This window comes from Labeo rohita, chromosome 18, assembly GCF_022985175.1.
Source record: "Labeo rohita strain BAU-BD-2019 chromosome 18, IGBB_LRoh.1.0, whole genome shotgun sequence".
Classification (NCBI taxonomy): Eukaryota; Metazoa; Chordata; class Actinopteri; order Cypriniformes; family Cyprinidae; genus Labeo; species Labeo rohita.
Window position 1 is genome coordinate 6,952,094 of NC_066886.1, and position 16,401 is coordinate 6,968,494.

Below are 16,401 nucleotides of genomic sequence, written 5' to 3' on the forward strand. Positions count from 1 at the left end.
AATTTACATAAAATACATCATATACAAAATTGCAAAAAATGTATTTTTATTTTATGCTCTTGCTCTTATTTAGGACTATGCCGACACAGAAATGCTGCTCTCCAGGGCCAATGTTGACCAGAAGGCTCTGTTATCCTATGCCAGAGAGGCAGCTGATTTCTCTACCAATCATCAGCTTCCCAAGCTTGACTTTGCCATCAACCATTACGGCCAGCCTGACGTCGCCATGTTCGATTTCACCTGTATGTACGCTTCAGAGAATGCGGCGCTCGTCCGCCAGCGCAACGGCCATAAGCTGCTAGTAGCCCTGGTGGGTGACAGCCTTCTAGAGGTGAGTGAAAAACTGATGTGAAGGAGAGAAATAAGACTATGTTCATGTAAGGGAGTTTGCTATTAGTTAAAACCTTCTTTAATAGAACCAGATGGTGTTTTTCCATGAAATACCGCAGATTTGGCTTTTGCTCTTGTCCAATGTCTTCCTTTGACAAATTTCAACTTCTGAAAATACATTTTCTCACATAAATCTGAAACCACCACTTCAGAAGCTGTGGTAATCAAAGCCTTAAGTTAAAACACCACACTCAGTTACACTAGGTAGACCGCGACTGTGAGGGCAGTTTTTCCATCTTCTTCCAAACAGAAGGTGACTGATTTCTAATATGAACTGTACAGCTGTTCATTTATCATTCTTGGTGTATGCGGAAAAAGCTGACTGATGTTTTTTTTTTTTTTTTTTTTTTTTTTTTTTTTTTGTCTGTCTGTGTGTGTGTGAGTATAGCCATTCTGGCCAATGGGCACTGGAATAGCAAGAGGTTTCTTGGCAGCCATGGATGCAGCGTGGATGGTGCGGAGTTGGGCACATGGAAGCTCCCCTTTGGAGGTGCTGGCTGAACGGTAAGACATGACATCAGAATAGAATGCTAGTGTGCTGCTTACAGCATGCTGTGCGGTATATACTGCATACTGCAACCATTTTATTGTTTTTATTGTAAACAATATTGTATTGTTTTTCCCTAAATTCCGTCTTAATTTTTTCTAGATTCCATTTTTTTTCCATTTAAATTTTTCTAGACTCTGTTATAGTGGTTAAATTAAAAAAAAAAAAAAGCATGTCTAATTTAAATAATGAAATATACACAGTTTGTGACCCTGAAGCACAAAACCAGTCATAAGTAGCATGGGCATATTTGTAGCAATAGCCAAAAATACATGTATGGGTATGGGTCAAAATTATAATTTTTCTTTTATGCCAAAAATCATTAAGATAAAGAGATTAAATAAATATTATGTTCCATTAAGATATTTTGTAAATTTTCATACTGTAAATATATCAAAACTTATTTTTTGATTAGTAATATGCATTGCTAAGAACTTCATTTGGACCTCTTTAAAGGCGATTTTCTTTTTTTTTTTTTTTTTTTTTTCTTTTTGCACCCTCATATTCCAGATTTTCAAATAGTTGTATCTCAGCCTAATATTGTCCTATCCTAACAAACCATACATCAGTGGGAAGCTTATTTATTCTGCAGTATAAATCTGTATATGATGTATAAATCTCAATTGTAAAAAATTGACCCTTATGACTGGTTTTGTGGTCCATGGTCACATTTAACAGCAATTTATTATTTTTTTCCTCAAATGAAGTTTTATTTTTATTAAATAGTTTTCCCCTAAATTCCGTTAATTTTTCCATTTTTCCATTTTTTTTTTTTTTTTTTTTGTTTAAATTTTTCTAGAGTTTTCCATTAGTTTTCTGAATTCCATTTTAAAGGATTCCGCGTTTCTGTCTGCGTTATCCGCATCGCATAAATAATAGGGCCCAAAGTATGCATTAATAAGACTTTCAAAAAGATGTTTGACTCTTTTCACATAGCCTCACTATGTTGCTTGTTCAGTTTAGCAATTGGCAAGTTATGGTAATGGAAATAAATGCAATTATATTCCATTTTCGTCCAATTTGTGTCAGAATATTTTAACTTCTGGCACACTGTAAAAAATAAAATGAGTAGTATGGTGTTATGCTATTCCACACGCATCCAGAGTGATCCAGAACTTATGATGAGGTTGACAGCGATTGTGTCTTCAAACTGAGCCGTAAACAGCTCAAGTCCCTGCAGGCAGTCATTTACTGTGGCGCTCGTTTTCTTCCTGCACTGTTATTTTGCTGCATACTGCAGGGTTATTTTCAACTTGTACGCAATAAGTATTTGCGGGGAAGCAGAAGTGTTTTATGAGCCAGTAGCTTGCATGATGTCTCTAGGGTCTCATCTTGAGACATCACTAATGGGATGAACGCCAAAATGAAGGGTATTTGGGACTGAAATCATGGTGTGTAGTAATCATGAGCACGTCTCCCTTGGGTTTCAGCGAAAGTATCTATCGACTGCTGCCTCAAACGACACCAGAGAATGTGAGCAAGAACTTTAGCCAGTACAGCGTGGACCCGACTACACGGTACCCCAACATAAGCCTTCACCAAGTGAGACCCAACCAGGTGGGTTTATGCACATCAGACACATCAGAAAACCCAGATGCAAGTTTTATCTAGATATTTTTGCTAAATATTTATTTGAATAATTTTAATATTACGTAAATATAATCTTGAGAAAATCTCAAAGCATTGTTTTTTTTTTTGTTTTTTCTGTACTGTTCATTAGGGGATTATTATGATTAAAATTACGAAATCACTCATAACTCCTAAACCGACAGTTGAGACTCAAGTGTCTTACGTCATTCGAATACCTGGCTCATGGCAGACAAAACGCATGGCTCAGATTTGATCGTGAGCCCGACAAAAATTTTTCACGTTTTTTTTTTTTTTTTTTTTTTTTTAAACCTACTTTTGCAAACTACTCCTAGGTTTTTGTTTTTGTTTTTTTTTGTCCAATCTGAACCAAAGCAATTCAGAAAGATTCTCTGGAGAGTGAATATCAGTAATTATCAAAAAAAAAAAAAAAAAAAAGTTGAACTTCATTGCAAAGGGGTGCCAAAACTTTCTAAAGTGGCAGGGCACTTTTTGTGCCCTGTGGCACTTTTAGTAAAATGCCTATAAGTTTTGAACGGCATGAGATATCTCCGCCAAACTCAGAACACTTATTTAAGAAGTCAATCTGAGGACACAGGAAAAAACATCACAGAACTTGGACACTTGGTGGCACTGTAAGAGGGGAAAAAAAAAAACATAAAAATGGCTATAACTGCCCAGTCATTTGTCATATCAACATGAAAATATGTGTGCACAATCTTGGTCTGAAGTGCCGCAAGTGTCTGCAAGGACATTTGTGTATCTTAAAAAACATGGCTACCATGGGCTGACGAATTTTGAACGCCTGTTAGACAAGGTTAACGTAGACTGTATCATATTAATATCATGCGATAGAACTCCTCATTCTGGACAGCTTTGCCTCTAGAACCACTGCTGTCAATCAAATCGTTTGATAAATGATTGGGAAGATGTAAAAAACCTACTTTTGCAAACTAGTCCTAGGTTTTTCGCTCAATCTGGAAAAACACTGCAGTACAATTCTCTGGACTCTCTAGGCCAATGGTTATCAAAAAAATGTTGAAATTTACTCTTTGGGAAGCTATAATGGGGTCGTTTAGAAAAGGGGCCTGTCCAAATTTACCCGAAGTCCTATAAAGCCTAAAGGAAAACTTGAAACATCATGAAACTAGCTAAAAACATGCGACAGGTGATTCTAAACAAGCATGTAAAGTTTTAAGCGGATTAGACCACAGCTCGTGCTATAACAGTCATAACCGTTAGAAAAAATCATATTTCTATGTTAAATTAGCTGGATTTGCCAATAATTTTTTTTTTTTTTTTTTTTTTTTTTAAATAATTGATTTAGGTGGTTACAAGCTTGTCTTTTTTCAAATGTGCTTGAATGCCTTAAAACGCTTGAACCCTGGCAATCACTGCTAGCAGCTATATTTATCATTGTGATCCCTAAATTCAGTTTTAGTATTTAAAATTGATATACAGCTTCAGTATTTTTTGAAAAGTAAGTAACCTTTAAAAAAACATTTTGATAACTAAAGAAAAATCATTTTAATGTTGGTGCATCCCCCAAAAAAGTATCTGATTTTATTCTTTTTTTTTTTTTTTTTTTTTTTTTGAGTAAATATTCTGTTAATAGGGTAATACATTTTGTGAACAGCTAATGTGCTGCCACTTTATGCACATATTGGCATTGTATTTGCCTTCTGCCTGCTTCCTATATATTGGCATTAGAAAAAGTGGTTGGCAGCTAGGTATCTTGAATAATAGTAACCCTCCTACGAAATAAATGTGAGCTCTAATAACTTTACAATATAATTGTCTCCAGGTACGGCATTTGTTAGACACCGGAGAAACCAGAGATCTGCGTGTCGACATGGAGAATGTGGTCAACTCTTCAACTCCTAAACTCACAAGAAACGGTGGGTAGATTTAGTATCATATTATTATTGTGCATCAGCTGTGGATATACATTAGTTTTCCATATATTTATTTAGCCTTGTCCCCTTTATATACATTGTATAGTCTCATATATAAATGTGTATAACTTGATTTATTTCCATCCTAGAAATTCTGCTTGAGAAGCAATTGCAAGGTAATTTTGTGGGCCACTCTAATCCGAATGCATGACGTTCTAAAGACTTCTACAAGCTTTGTGCAGTTATGAAAAGAGTCTGACATGGAATGGAAAGTTGTCTTTGAGCGCTTTAGAATTAAATGCAACTATGCACTAACAAATATTTGTGGATTTTTACAAGCTGAGAACTATTAGCAGTTCCGTCGACGTCTTGAATGTTCTGTAACCTCTCAAAAAGGAATGAAATGCACCGTGAAAGTTCTTCAGACGCTGCTCTGGTCATGTGACTAACTCCGATCCGATTGGATGTTGGCGCATTCCGTTACTGAATATGCACATTCTTGCTTAGGCACCACTTGACTTTGTTTTTTTCCCCATCAGAGTCCATCGTGCGCTCCAGTAAGCTGCTAAACTGGTGTCAAAGGCAGACGGAGGGATACAGAGGTGTCAGTGTGTCTGATCTCACCATGTCCTGGAAGAGCGGCCTGGCCTTGTGCGCGCTCATCCACCGATACAGACCAGACCTCATGTAAGTGCAGTATGCCACATGCTGATTCCAACAAAAGCCCTGTGTTATTACGCTGCTATATTTAGAGATCCAGGACTAGAGCACGAAAGTGCTGCCGCAGAGAATCAGAGATTCAGTACATGCAAAGAATAACAAAACTTGATTTGGAAAGGACGTGTAAGTCATATGCCCCCGCAGTGTGAAGACAGGAGATCAAGGAAAGTTAAAAGGAAAAATGTTTGACATTTTGGAAAGTTTTGAGCTTTTGAAATATGGTTATGAACTTGGAATTGTAATCATAAAAGATGCACTCTGTACTGTTGTTTTTTTCCATCATTGAAAGGTTTTAAAATGGTGTAGACTCAAATAAGATACACTACTGTTCAAAAGTATTTTATTTATTTATTTTTTTTTTTTTTTAAGAAATGTGTAATTTTATTCAGTAAGGATACATTAAATCGACTGGAAATGACATTTCTAACATTTATTTTGTAATAGGAGACTAGACACAAAACAAAAGATCTGATGAGCCCAAGATTTAACAGCTTGTTATTGAAAGCATAGTTCACCTGCAAATGAAAATTCTGTCATTTTTAACTAACCCTCATGTCATTCCAAAACTTCATGACTTACTTTCTTCTGCTCAACACAAAAGAAGATACTTTGTGAAATGTGGGTAATCAAACAGTTTATGGTCCTCATTGATTTCCATAGTATTTTGTTCCATACTATGGAAGCCATTGGGGGACCAACAATTGTTTGTAGGGCCCTTTTATATATAAATTTTTTTTTTTCAAAATCTATTTTATTATTTTATTAACTTTTTTTCCTTTTAATTTTTTTCTGTTTTCTAATTTTCTAGACTCTATTTTAGTGATTAAATTAAAAAATATTAATCAAAAAGCTTGACTAATTAATTGAAATCTTGCACAGTTTAACAGCAATTTAATTAAAGTTGAGCAAAAATGAAAATTTTAAAAGTCTTATAAAATGTTTCCTCCTTTTCCCTCAAATTCAGTTTTTTTTTTTTTTTTTTTCCAAATTCAGTTTTTTCCATTTAATGTTTTCTAATTAATTAATTTACAAAAAAAAATATTTAATATTATTTCATTTTCATTATTTAATATTATTTCTATTTATTTATTTTCAGAAATGTGTTGTGTATTTATATTTTTCTGGTAAACTTTTTTTTTTTTTCCTGGTAAATATTCCCTAAAAATAATGTTTTAATGATTTTATTATTTGTAGTAGTATTTCTGTCACAGTTTCGTCAAGTTAAACCAAACTTTTATTTTGACGGGTTGCTGTGAAGACAATTAGTTTCTGATTGTATGTGATATGATGTTATTATTTTAAAAAGGTTTTGTTAAAAAGGTGAAATATTAATGAAGTGACTCAGAGCAGTTCTAGAGATTGTTTGTGTGTTCATGTACTCATAAATTGGGGTGGCAGAGGCTAAAAACACTGCGAGTGTTTTAAAACCACTCGACTGCCCATTCTTTGGCCAAGAGACAAGTAGAACATGGGTAATTAAATTTTTAAATAGCATTTTTGCAGCCTAATATTCACAGACATTTATTGATTTATTTATACAAAATTTGCCAATTTTGTGACATTTCGTGTTTTCTGCATCGTGGAAATCATAGTTCTCATTCTTCAAAATAGCTGATATGAAGATAAAAACTTATACAAGTTTGGAACAACTTGAGAATAAGCAAATTATGTCAGTATTTTCATTTTTGTGTAAACTGTCCCTTTAAGCTGTGGAATATGAGTCAGCAAAAATAGAGTGCACCATTAAGCGATAATGTCATTGCTAATATTACTCAAATGTTTCTTCAGCTGTGTTAGGTTAATTGTCCTCACCTCATTACATTTGATAAGCTATTTATAGCTTTGTTTACCATGTAGTATTTATTTACTTGGCCTACTCATATGTTCAGTACAGCATACTATAAAAACAGTGTGGCTGGGGAAGTTTCTCTTTTGCAGAAGGCCAGAAACTCGTGCTGTAGTTATACTTACACTGTTATGTAGAGCCAGCTGAAAGCCCCATTAGCTTTTGAGACGCACATTAGCATTATCATAACTTTCCATTAGAGCAGCTGCTGAGTGACCTTTAAAAGCTTTTGCTTATGAGTTGTTTGTTATGGTCAGCTAAACTAGTCTGCATTTGTGTTTGTATAGCAGCATTAGTGGAAGTCTCTGAGGAGGATACCACGCGCCGACAGTTGCCTTTTTCAGTAGCTCAATCCAGACACTTACGCAGTGCATTAGTTCAGTTTTCATATGCACTACCAGTCAAAAGTTTTTGAACAGTAAGATTTTTTTTAAATGTTTTTTTTTTAAAAAAGTGTCTTCAGCCTGCATCTATTTAATCTATTTAAGCACATCACAGCAGTAAAATGTTTAAATATTTTTGCTATTTAAAATAACTGTTTTCTATTTGAAAAATGTTAAAATGTAATTTATTGTGATTTTCAAAGCTGAATTTTAGCATTGATACTTCACATTAAGTATACAGCCACATGATCCTTTAGAAATAATTCTAATATTCTGATTTTCTGCTAAAAAAAAACAAACAAAACATTTATTATTGTTATTATTATTATTATTATTATTATGTGAAAACAGCTATAGAGTTTTAGAGTAGAGTAGAATTTTTCAGGTTTCTTTGAATAGAAAGTTCAAAAAAGCAACATTTATCTGAAATAAAATCTTTTTAAAAATGATAAATGACTTTATCACTGCTGATCAATTTAAAGAATCCTTGCTAAATAAAAGTATTAATTTCTATAATTTCTGAAGAATCATGTGACACTGAAGACTGAAATAATGATGCTGAAAATTTAGCTTTGATCACAAGAATAAATTACATTTGAAAATATATTCAGATAGAAAGCAGTTATTTTAATTAGTAAAAATATTTCACAATATTACTGCTTTTGCTGTATTTTGGGTCAAATAATTGCAGGCTTAGTGAGTAGAAGAGAATTCTTTAAAAAACATTAAAAATCCTACTGCTCACAAACTTTTGACTGGTAGTGTACATACTATAGGAAGTATATTTCTGATAATGCATATAAAATAGGCTGTGTGGATTGACACAATCATAGTCAAAATGTGTGATTTTTTTTTTTTTTTTTTTTTTTTTTTTTCAGATATGTGCCAATAAAGCAGTGTTCAATGACAGTTGCTAGGTTTACGCAATATAAGCAACATAGGCTGTTGGGAATGCAGCAAAATTCATCTTTAAAGTTGAATGCAATGCTGTGACCAGCAGTCCAGAAAGTGAAGCTTGTGTGATCCACCACCTTATGTAGTTTGCAGCAACCAAGTAATACCAACCACGCTGTTAATGTGAACGGGTCATGTTCTTGTGACATTTATGATTTGAAGATGTCTTCTACTGCTTTCTAGATTATGCTTTCTTTATAGTATCATTGATGTGTTATCTGGGATCAGTGTTTTCTAACTTGCTAAATAACATGATTATGGTATATGGAGATGATTCTCATGTTGCAATGTCTTGTAAATGTAGTGACTTTGACTCGCTGGATGAGAAAGACCTGGAGAAGAACAACCAGTTGGCTTTTGACGTGGCTGAAAAAGAGTTTGGGATTTCTCCTATCATGACTGGGAAGGAGATGTCTGTTGTAGTTGAGCCTGACAAGCTCTCAATGGTGATGTACCTCAGCCAGTTCTACGAGATGTTCAAGGACACTGTGCCACCTGGTGGTGAGTTGCAGCTCTACATCAATGCATCCAGAGAAAGGAATTTCAAGCTATTATAGCAGTGATTATGCTGCTCATCTAGCATGCAATTCATTCATAGGCTCTAGTAGTTATTATTCATATTTTTGTGTTTTAGAAAACCACAATCTGAGCCCTGAGGAGAAGGCTGCGTTGATTGCCAGCACTAAATCACCCATCTCGTTCCTCAGTAAACTAGGTCAAAGCATCGCCATCTCCCGCAAACGAAACCCCAAGGTAGTCACATTTCTTTTTGATACTGCAATATTATTGATTCTTCTGATCTCAACGTTTCCTTTCAAATCCTGTGTAGGATAAAAAAGAAAAGGAGCTGGATGGATTGGGAAAAAGAAGAAAGACCAGCCAGGCTGGACAATCAGAGGATGTAAGGCCATATCTTGTTGGATCAATGGATGTGCAACATATTGCTTTGTGTGTGTACTTGTCTAAATCCTTTTATTCCTGTTGTCCAACATCACAGGAAGAGCTGCAGAGGGTTAATCGAGATGACAGGCCCTCTATAGCAACAGCTCTGGCAGAACGTAAAATTGACTCTGCTGCAGCAGTGAACAACAACAACAAAGTGAAGTCAATGGCCACACAGCTGCTAGCGAAGTTTGAGGAGAACGCCCCGACGCAGTCCACCGGACTCAAACGTCAGGTGGGTTAGAATTTGTGTTTTTGCGCAGTTTCTGTGACGTGTGGATATTTTTAAAATAACAAATGTAATAAAGCATTGTCTTCATCAACAGGCTAAACTGCTTTGTTGGAATGTGTTAATTTCGTAATCAAAATTGGTGACAAAATGTGTGGTGTTCTGCAGTAATTCTTGGCTCACTGTACCACTATTTTGTTATTATTTATATATTATTATAGTATAATTAAGATTTTGAGTTAGGTTTATTTTCATATTTTCAGTTTTCATTTTAGTTTAATTTTATGTGCGTTTTTTTTTTTTTAAGTATTTTGCTTTATTTTTGCTTCTGTAATTTTAGTACTTCTTTTTTAAAGTTTTAGTTAACAGTAACGTTAGAATGTACATTAAATCCCTTCAATCTGTAGAGACTGTTTCATTTTTAAACTTAGTCAAAGGGATAGCCCAAAAATGAAAATTCTGTCATTGTCGTTCCAAACCCATAAGACCTTTGTTCATCTTCGAAACACAAATTAAGATATTTTTGATGAAATTGAAAAGCATTCAGACCCCGTAGCAATGCTACTGACACATTCAAGGCTCAAAAAGGTATTAAGGGCGCCATAAAATAAAATAGTCCATGTGACATCAGTGGTTGAACTGTAATGGCATGAACAGTTTCTTCTCCTCCATCAATAAATTTGTTATTTTTGTTTTCTTTGCACACAAAAAGTATTCTTGTAGCTTCATGAAATTACGGTTGAACCATTGATGTCACATGGACTATTTTAACAATGTCCATACTACCTTTCTGGGCCTTGAATGTGGTAGTTGTGGTGCTGTCATTGAACAGTCAGAAAGCTCATCAAATATATCTTAATTTGTGTTTCGAAGACGAACAAAGGTCTTAAGGGTTTGGAACGACATGAGGGTGAGTAATTAATGACAGAATTTTCATCTCTTTAAAAATTAACCTTTAACTTACCAGGAAATAGGCAAAGTGATTTTTAGCACAGCAGTGTATATGTTCAAGTAGTCTTGGCTAGTCTTAGAATATCATGTTGTGAATCATCATTACTTTTGCAGTGCTATTTGGGTGATTTATATATGCGGGAAGCATAAAACCCATGTGGTTATAAGGTTTGTTTAACCAGGCAGGAAGAATCCTGTCCTAAAACTGCTGTTACTTAATGCTCGAAGTGCACAGCGTGCTGGAGTTGTTTGAAATGATCAGGTTTGTAGAGGAAAATTGATTCAGATTCATGCTGGATCTATTCTAATGGAGTAGCCAGCAGGAATGACTGGCATGAGAGAGGATTTGGGAGCTTTTTATAGGAAGCTAAACCCTTTGTGCTCTGCATCAGTCACAGTGTGAGGCTGATGTGTTTGACACTGTTATCTACTGGAGCCATGCAAGATAAAGGGTTATCTACAGTATATACTACTGTTCAAAAGCTTGGGGTCAGTAAAATAGTTTTTGATGCAATAAATCAATTAGAAACTACAGTCTTTTGTTAAGTTAAAAAAAAAGTTTATTTCAAATACTTTTCCATTTAATTTTCTTTTAATATAAGAATCCTGAATAAAATATATGTTGGTTTTCACAAAAATATTCAGCAGCACAATATGCAGTTTTCAACTGTAATAGCTGGGACACATTTTGCTGGAAACTCAGCTTTGCCATCACAGGAATCAATTACATTGTTGTGTATATTGAAATAGAATTTTTTCTTCACTGTAATAAATTTCAAAATATTTTTTCAAAATGTTTTACTGTATTTTGTTAAAATAAATGCAGCTTTGCAGAGCATAAAAGACTTTTCGAAAGCAATAAAACAATCTTACCGACCCCAAACTTTTAAAGGGTAGTGTTTTTCTGAGATGTCTGTGGTCTGACTCATACATGGACTGACTCATTTGTATGTCGGATCATTCATCTGTTTCCTTCTACTTCCCTCATAAAAAACTGTTTCAGACTCAAACTTTGGTCACATGTTTTTAGTTGTTATTTTTAGGTTTTATTCATGCATGGCACATCACAGGTGTTTTTTTTCTGCAGTCAGTTCAGTCATTCACTTTCAGTTTGTCTCTGCACGCCTGTGCTTATTTCTCATTTCTGTTCTTTTCTGTTCTCTTTCTCACTCCATTGGATGTTAATGGCTTTGGCACTTCCTCACTTTACATTGGTCACTTTACCCATTACGTATGTGGCACCGGTTACAGGGGAACTCCATGCCCGATTTGGGGCTCATTCTGACCCCCTCTCCGTCCGCTCCCTCTGTGAAAGAGTCAGTGCGGCTGGCTCCAGTTCCTGCATGGAGGAAGGTAAAGCGTGTAGTACAATCCCACGTTCCCAGATTCCCATCAACCATTAACACTCTAAGTACCTACTCACCTCTCTACTCATCTGTACTTGTTATTGTCTTTGTGACTAAATGAACTTGGGTTTTAACTAAGCTTGCTTGATTGAAATATGACTGACATGTCTATTTTTCTTCATTTAGTCTTAATGCTGTCGAGTTGAAGTAGCCTTATAGATACATCATCTATAGATATATGTTTAACAAAATTGAGGTCAAAAGACCTTAAATTACATAGACCAATTTACATAGAAATCATTCTGCTCATGCACCATAAATACCTGGGTATCTGTCATTCAGACATATAGTACTACAAGATATTGAACAGAATATGCCTTCTCCTTTCTTCATGGTTTCGTTTTCATTTGCGCAAAAATAAATACATGTTACCGTAACAAAGTCTGAGGTCAGTAAGATTTGTAAAATGTTTTTTAAATAAATGTTCAGTAAGGCTGTATTTATTTGATCAAAAATACAGTAAAAACAGTCATAGTGTTAAATTATTTATAATTTTAAAATGACCTTTTTTTTTTTTTTGTTTAAATATATTTTAAAATGTAATTTATTTCTGTGATGGCAAAGCTGAATTTTCAGCATCATTACTCCAGCATTTATTTGAAACAGAAACCAGTAACATTACAAACAATTACATCTCGTTTCATGAATTAAATTCATCCTTGCTGATTACAGGTTGCAAAAATAAAATAAAATAAAATATATATATTTTTTATTTTAATATATTTTAAAATGTAATTTATTTCTGTGATGGCAAAGCTGAATTTTTTTCAGCGTCACAACTCTTGTCTTCAGAGTCACATCCTTCAGAAATCAGAAATTTTATATACTGATTTGGTGCTTTTTTGAATTATTATCATCAATGTTAAAAACAGTTGTGCTTCTTAATGTTTATGTAGAAAGTGTGATAATTTTTTCAGGATTTTTATGAATCCAAAGTAAAAAAAAACAAAAACAACAACAACAACCTAAGTTTATTTGAAACAGAAACGTAATGTTTAAATTCATCCTTGCTGATTACAGGTAAAAAAAAAAAATGTAAATAAAATAAAATAAAAAACAATAAAATAATATAACATAAAATATTTTTTTTTTATAAAATATTAATAAAAATATATAATGTATAAATAAAAATATTTAAAAATTAAATTAAATTAAAACACCCCAAACTCTGAATAGTAATTCAGCCTTTTCTCTTCTCTAAGGTCTATTACTGGGTTTATTAATGTCAGTTGGTGAGCTAAGTTTCAACTTGTTTTAATGACAGAACTGGTATATGAACATGAAGGCTTGTGCTTGTGTGAGAGGAAAACATGACACCTTGAATTCATGTTTTATGTGTGTGTTCAGAGGCGCACACAGTTACAGGAGCAGATGAGTTTCCGCTATAAGGAAAAACTGAAGTGTCAAACTCTCCCCATCAAACAGGAGCAGGTACACAGCTGTAGAAAAGCTTTTTACAGTTACAATATAGTGTCTCCTGTGTCCTTCCTTATGTAGTAACCAAGAGAATAGTCCCATGAGGTGAACATTTAGTCCCCTGTGTACCTTGTTGTTGTTAGTTTCCTGTTTGACTAGACATACTCATGTGTCAGAGACTTAGAGGCATATCTTTCCACACCGCGCTTTGGTGCACTTTGTTTGCGTTTCCAGATTGATTGAGATGAATGAGCCGAATCCTTTGCTTATTGTTCTGGTGCTGTGATATCCTTCGTTCTCAGATTGTAGAGGTTCAGATGTGGTTTTGATAGCATTCCATGTGCATGGGAGGTCTGTGTGTGTGTTAAGTGTCACTAAAGTCACTGGGTTTGATTATCAACTGTGTTTTTCTGCTTCTAATGGGTCACTGTTTGTTCTCTAACACAACGTTCCTGTCTCTCAACACTACGGCTGTGTTTGTGTATAGTAGGTGATTGAATGTTTGGGTGGTATTAGCAGGTTTTTTTGTAGTCTGCAGAGGTGTTGTATTTGTGTAATATTATGTGAACGGGTTTCTCCTTTCTTGTGTCTCTTAAGGCCAGCAGCGGCACTGAGGTCTTGAGGAGCTGCCCTAAGAAAACCATTCTCCTTTCTTCTTCCTCACCCTCATCTTCCTCATTCTCTTCATCGTTTCTTCCACACGCACAGGTGACACTCTCCTGTCTTCCTGTACTAACCTCAGCATCTCTCACAGGAGCTGGTTTTAACATATCTTCTCCTATTGCAGTTTCTTGAGATGAGGTTTTTGTAGAAATTTAGACTTGAGGGTGCAGAACTGTTTGTTTTGATCAGTCCTCCTGGCTTATTCATGGCAAAGTCAGTGTAAATCAGCAAAGGAATGCATGATATTATCGGACTAATATAGAAATCGGGCCAGCAGTTGCTTAAAATGTAAATATCGGCATTGGTCAGATATGAAAAATCATGCCGATATGTCTTGCCGATAAGAGGAATAATTCACCTGTGCTCAGGGTGTGCTGATTAACTTTGATTAACTTTTTCATGCACTTCAAATGTTAACTACTGTAGATCCCGTTGACAGTGTTGCTCATTCTTGAAGCAAAGTTTAGCTTGAACGATGATTAGATTCACTGTTTCAGATCACTGCATTTAATCTGTGAATGATCGAGTAAACTGTAATAGCAAGTGCAATAGCAGAGGCAGCCTCCCTGGGTCCCAATGGCCATTCGGTAAAGCGTTTTAATTCTGTAGGGGGTGCTGCTGGCCTACTGATGTTGAAAAAATCATGAGTATGTTTTGCTTTAAAGGTCAGAAGCTAGAATTTTTAGAACTCTTTTGCTTTAGACCATCTACAGATATTAAATCCTAAAATAAAATGTTAAGGTTACTACTGCATGTTTCTGAAAGAAATTTAAAAAAAAAAAAAAAAAAAAAGCCAAGCGATTGATATATATTTTATTTATAGTTATTTTCAAAGCCTATTAACTTCATTATTGTTTATTTAATTCTAACAAATACGTTTTTGTTAAAAACTTACCAAAATTAAAAATAAGTTGCTTATAATTTCTGCACAGGAGAGACTTGGAGTTGTTTCCAAACAAAAGGAAAAATATCGGTATTGGTATCAGCATTGGAATTTCAACTCATTTTCAAAATAAGTTGGAAAATATCGTCATATTGGCAAAAATCCAATGTTGTGCATCCCTATTTTTATTTATTTATTTTTTTTTTTTAAATGCTTTAATGGTTTGAACTCTGCAAGCAATTGTACAAAAAAAAAACATACACCAAAAAAAAATATTGATAAGCTTATTGGTAAATACCAGCAAATACCCTTTAAGTACATATAATGAAAAGTAAAGACTTTCACTTTCACTATTTTCATTATTATTGACATATTAATACATCGTTTTTAATAGCTCACATCAGTATCTAAAATAAAATAAAACAAACATGCTATTTTGGTGCTGATTTATTTATGAAAACAATTTTTTTTTGTGATACTTTTTTTCAGGATCTTTTGATGAAAAGTTAAAAAGAAAAGCATTTTGCATTTATTTTAAAATAAAAATCTTAAAGACATTATTAATGTCTTTAGTGTAATTTTCAATCATGGGTCAGTTTAATGTGTATTAAATTTAGTTTGCCTAGTTTAGGCATTTTTTTCCTTTGTTTTAATAGATTTGCTGCAGTGAAATTATTATTAATAGTCTTGTGCGTTGATTAATCACGATTAATCACATCCAAAATAAAAGTTGTTGTTTACATATTATATGTGTGTGTACTGTCTATATTTATGTATGTATAAATACACACACATACAGTATATATTTTGAAAAAAAAAAATTATTTACATGTATATATTTTTATTGGTATTGGTTTTATTGGTATAATTAAAATAATATTTTTCTTAAATGTATCCATGCATGTGTATATATATTTATATATACATAATAAATATACACACATATTATGTAAGCAAAAACTTTTATCTTGAATGCAATTTAATCGTTGCACAGCACTAATTATTTATAATTCACTTATCTTTAAATATTTATCATTTATTCCAGCTTGTCAATTTTGGAAATATGTAGTTTTGCACGTCCCTACACATGACCAATTTACCCAGATGTAAAAATGTTATATTTTGTGCATTTCTGGAAACCAAAAATTTGTCATTGTGTTTTATGGTGTTTGATAAAGTTAAAATTGCATTTCAGCATTTTTTTTTTATGAAAACATTGGAATGGACCACCATGCTTTTGTTGCATTTTTGTTTCAGAAACGTAGGGCTGTTACCCTTTTAGTTTTGATTGTTCGTTTAGTCTGAGATCTGCCAGTTAATGATAGGGTGGAACTGATTTATGTCTGTTCTCTGCAGCATAATGTTAACCAGTCAGAGATAAACAAGTGTAATGGTGGTGGTGATGAAGAGAATGAGATCCAGGACCCTTCAATCTATTACAGGGTAACCAGAACAACTGCATGGGGCTTTTCTCAAACCTACGTCAAAAAATCTTTTGAAGATCTGACCTTCCTTTACATCTTTATATACATGAATGTGCATGCATCTGTGTTTGGAGAACTTTAAAGTGACGTTTTACAAACACTTGC

The 16,401-nt window shown here is 33.9% G+C and overlaps 1 protein-coding gene across 28 annotated transcripts in view; it reads left to right on the forward strand.

The window, feature by feature from the left end:
- The window catches only part of mical3a (microtubule associated monooxygenase, calponin and LIM domain containing 3a), a 121,853-nt gene that overhangs the window by 58,297 nt on the left and 47,155 nt on the right, over nt 1–16,401 (forward strand). For 17 of the 28 annotated variants that reach the window (XM_051135442.1, XM_051135440.1, XM_051135438.1 and 14 more), the window contains 13 exons: nt 74–331; nt 779–894; nt 2,368–2,494; nt 4,329–4,422; nt 4,569–4,595; nt 4,959–5,106; nt 8,627–8,823; nt 8,957–9,075; nt 9,152–9,223; nt 9,320–9,499; nt 11,696–11,797; nt 13,864–13,974; nt 16,169–16,255. In XM_051135442.1, the coding sequence (XP_050991399.1) occupies nt 74–331; nt 779–894; nt 2,368–2,494; nt 4,329–4,422; nt 4,569–4,595; nt 4,959–5,106; nt 8,627–8,823; nt 8,957–9,075; nt 9,152–9,223; nt 9,320–9,499; nt 11,696–11,797; nt 13,864–13,974; nt 16,169–16,255 (1,638 nt within the window). Of the gene's footprint in view, nt 1–73; nt 332–778; nt 895–2,367; nt 2,495–4,328; nt 4,423–4,568; nt 4,596–4,958; nt 5,107–8,626; nt 8,824–8,956; nt 9,076–9,151; nt 9,224–9,319; nt 9,500–11,695; nt 11,798–13,197; nt 13,282–13,863; nt 13,975–16,168; nt 16,256–16,401 lie in introns of all 28 variants that reach the window. The other 11 variants (XM_051135444.1, XM_051135467.1, XM_051135468.1 and 8 more) reach the window with 7 other exon arrangements.